General features: G+C 34.4%; 1 protein-coding gene across 1 annotated transcript; it reads right to left on the bottom strand.

Annotated features, from left to right (window-relative positions):
- Positions 1 to 261: 261 nt before the first annotated feature.
- On the bottom strand, positions 262 to 2,116 carry LOC143582216 (uncharacterized). The gene is made up of 5 exons (XM_077064834.1): positions 1,971 to 2,116; positions 1,159 to 1,231; positions 1,023 to 1,074; positions 720 to 789; positions 262 to 620 (listed from the first exon to the last, which is right to left on the bottom strand). Exons 1-5 carry the CDS (start codon positions 2,085 to 2,087, stop codon positions 534 to 536), a joined length of 399 nt encoding a protein of 132 aa, XP_076920949.1. The 5' UTR covers positions 2,088 to 2,116; the 3' UTR covers positions 262 to 533.

Below are 2,116 nucleotides of genomic sequence, written 5' to 3'. Positions count from 1 at the left end.
TGGTTGTAAAAATCGCGCCTAGGCGCCGAGTACTCAGCGAGTAATCCCCGCCTAGGACGAGTTCTCAACAAGCCGTCCCCGAGTACTCCCAACTTTCCAGTCGACCGCCTAGAGTCCGCTTAGCGACTTTTGCAACCTTAGATTCAGTCTAACAATCATGTCTAATTTTCTCATCTTAAGCCAAGTCAATTTGAGTCTACCACTCCCCCTCCCCTCTATAGTAAGGTTTTCCACTAACATGAATAATATAAACTAATGATGGTATTGATACATAACTGTATCTATATTAATACTTAGTACTTAGGTAAAAATAATATTTCTAAATGTTACAACTTAAAATAAATATATTTTTTAAACTCACTCCTATAAAAATTTATACTTTTTAAGAATCATATGATAAATTTAAAGTAGATATTAATAAGAAAAAGAAAAAAAAAAGGGCACCATCCCACCAAACCTTTGACCAAAGAAGGCCTAGAAACATAGAAATCTTGATCAGAAACAAAATGCCTATTTACACTAACATTACTTGTTTAAGATTCTTCCTTTGTAAAATAACTTGGTGGCAAGCTAAACTCCTCCACCCGACTCAAAAACCCAACATCCTCATCATCCGGTTTCTGTACTCAAGAAAAAAAGAAAAAGAAAAACACACGTTAGTTTGATTTCTAAACTCAAAGCCACTTGAGACGATTATTTTGTTCTTGTAAAATAAATACCAGCATTTCCAAGTTGTAGAAACGATCCAGCATCTGCAAGACATCCGAAGCAGAGAACTGCTTGTTGAAGCTGAGGTGGCAATAAATGGAGACGTGGTAAAATTGAGTTGACACGAAACAGGCCCATAACAAACAATATTATTAGTAGGTTGTATGCATAATGCATTAACAATATGCTTTGATACACTTCCGACCCATTTAACCCATTCGACCAAAAACATAATTTAAACCGACCCGTTCATAAGTAATTTGGTCAAAATGGTCAACTTTGTTTAAAATGTTAAATTGAGGGGGGATAAAAACCTTCTTCGCATATATTCTGTTAAACCGTAAAGAACAAAATGGCGATGTACTCCTGAAACAAAAAAAAAATAAAATAAGAATAATAGTATACAAAGTAACAAGAAACTGAAAGTTGAGTACTGAGTGATAAGTTCACCTTGTAATTTTACAGGTGGATAGATTTCAAGAGCTTCTAGCAGTTTAAGCTCCAACTCAACTTGTGATTGCTCCTAAAACACATAACATAAAAAATAAAGTTGAGATCTTTATATGCATATTACAAAAAACAATTAGTGGTGTGCACGGGTTGGTTTAATTAATAGCCTCAACCAAACTAACCAATAGGTTTTCGGTTAATAGACTCGGTTTATTCAGTTATTATATTCGGTTCGGTTCGGTTAGATTCAGATAATAACCAAAACAAAGTTGAGCTAAAATATTTACTTAAAAATACAAGAAATTGGTACCTAAATACATGAAATGAATTTATAAATACATGAAATGATGGTATAAAACATGAAATACATAAATGAAGATATAAAAGCTAGAAATATATAAAAAAAATATGGTTAATTTCGGTTAACCGAGGGCAACAGCGAAAAGCTTGGACTAGAACACCGGGGGCCACTCAAGATGTTTTTTTTCAAACCATAAATTAGGGGGGGGGGGGGGGGGCTGACTCAAACTTTAGACCAAAAACTGGTAAATTTACACTACGTATAAAAATTTCGGACAAAAACAGGGTTAATTTACAAAGTTGCAACCAAAAAAAAAGAGTGGCCAGCTCACTATCCTTCGCCAATGACTATTTGGTTTCGTCGGTTTTGGGTACGGTTAACAATTAAAAACACCGAATAAATAAAATGTATAAAGTGGTTAGGGTTTAGAGCAAGGATCAATTTGAAGAGTTATTGAAAAACAAAAATTAATTAATTAGCAAAATGGGAGATGGAATTAAAAATAATTAACCTTGGTAAGAGAAGAAGCGGATGAATTGGGAGGTTTGCAAGGAGAGTGAACCGACAATCCATCTTGTTCGTCTTCTTTACCTCCACCAACACTCTTCTTATTCACTCCACCATTCATCTTTCTTTCGGTTTTACAGATTCAATCAA

Source organism: Bidens hawaiensis, unplaced genomic scaffold (assembly GCF_021521415.1).
Source record: "Bidens hawaiensis isolate Kalapana, Puna unplaced genomic scaffold, B.hawaiensis_p1.1 tig00031497_1, whole genome shotgun sequence".
NCBI classification, from domain to species: Eukaryota; Viridiplantae; Streptophyta; class Magnoliopsida; order Asterales; family Asteraceae; genus Bidens; species Bidens hawaiensis.
Note: the sequence above shows the minus strand (reverse complement) of the source record. Positions and strands in the feature narration are given on the sequence as shown.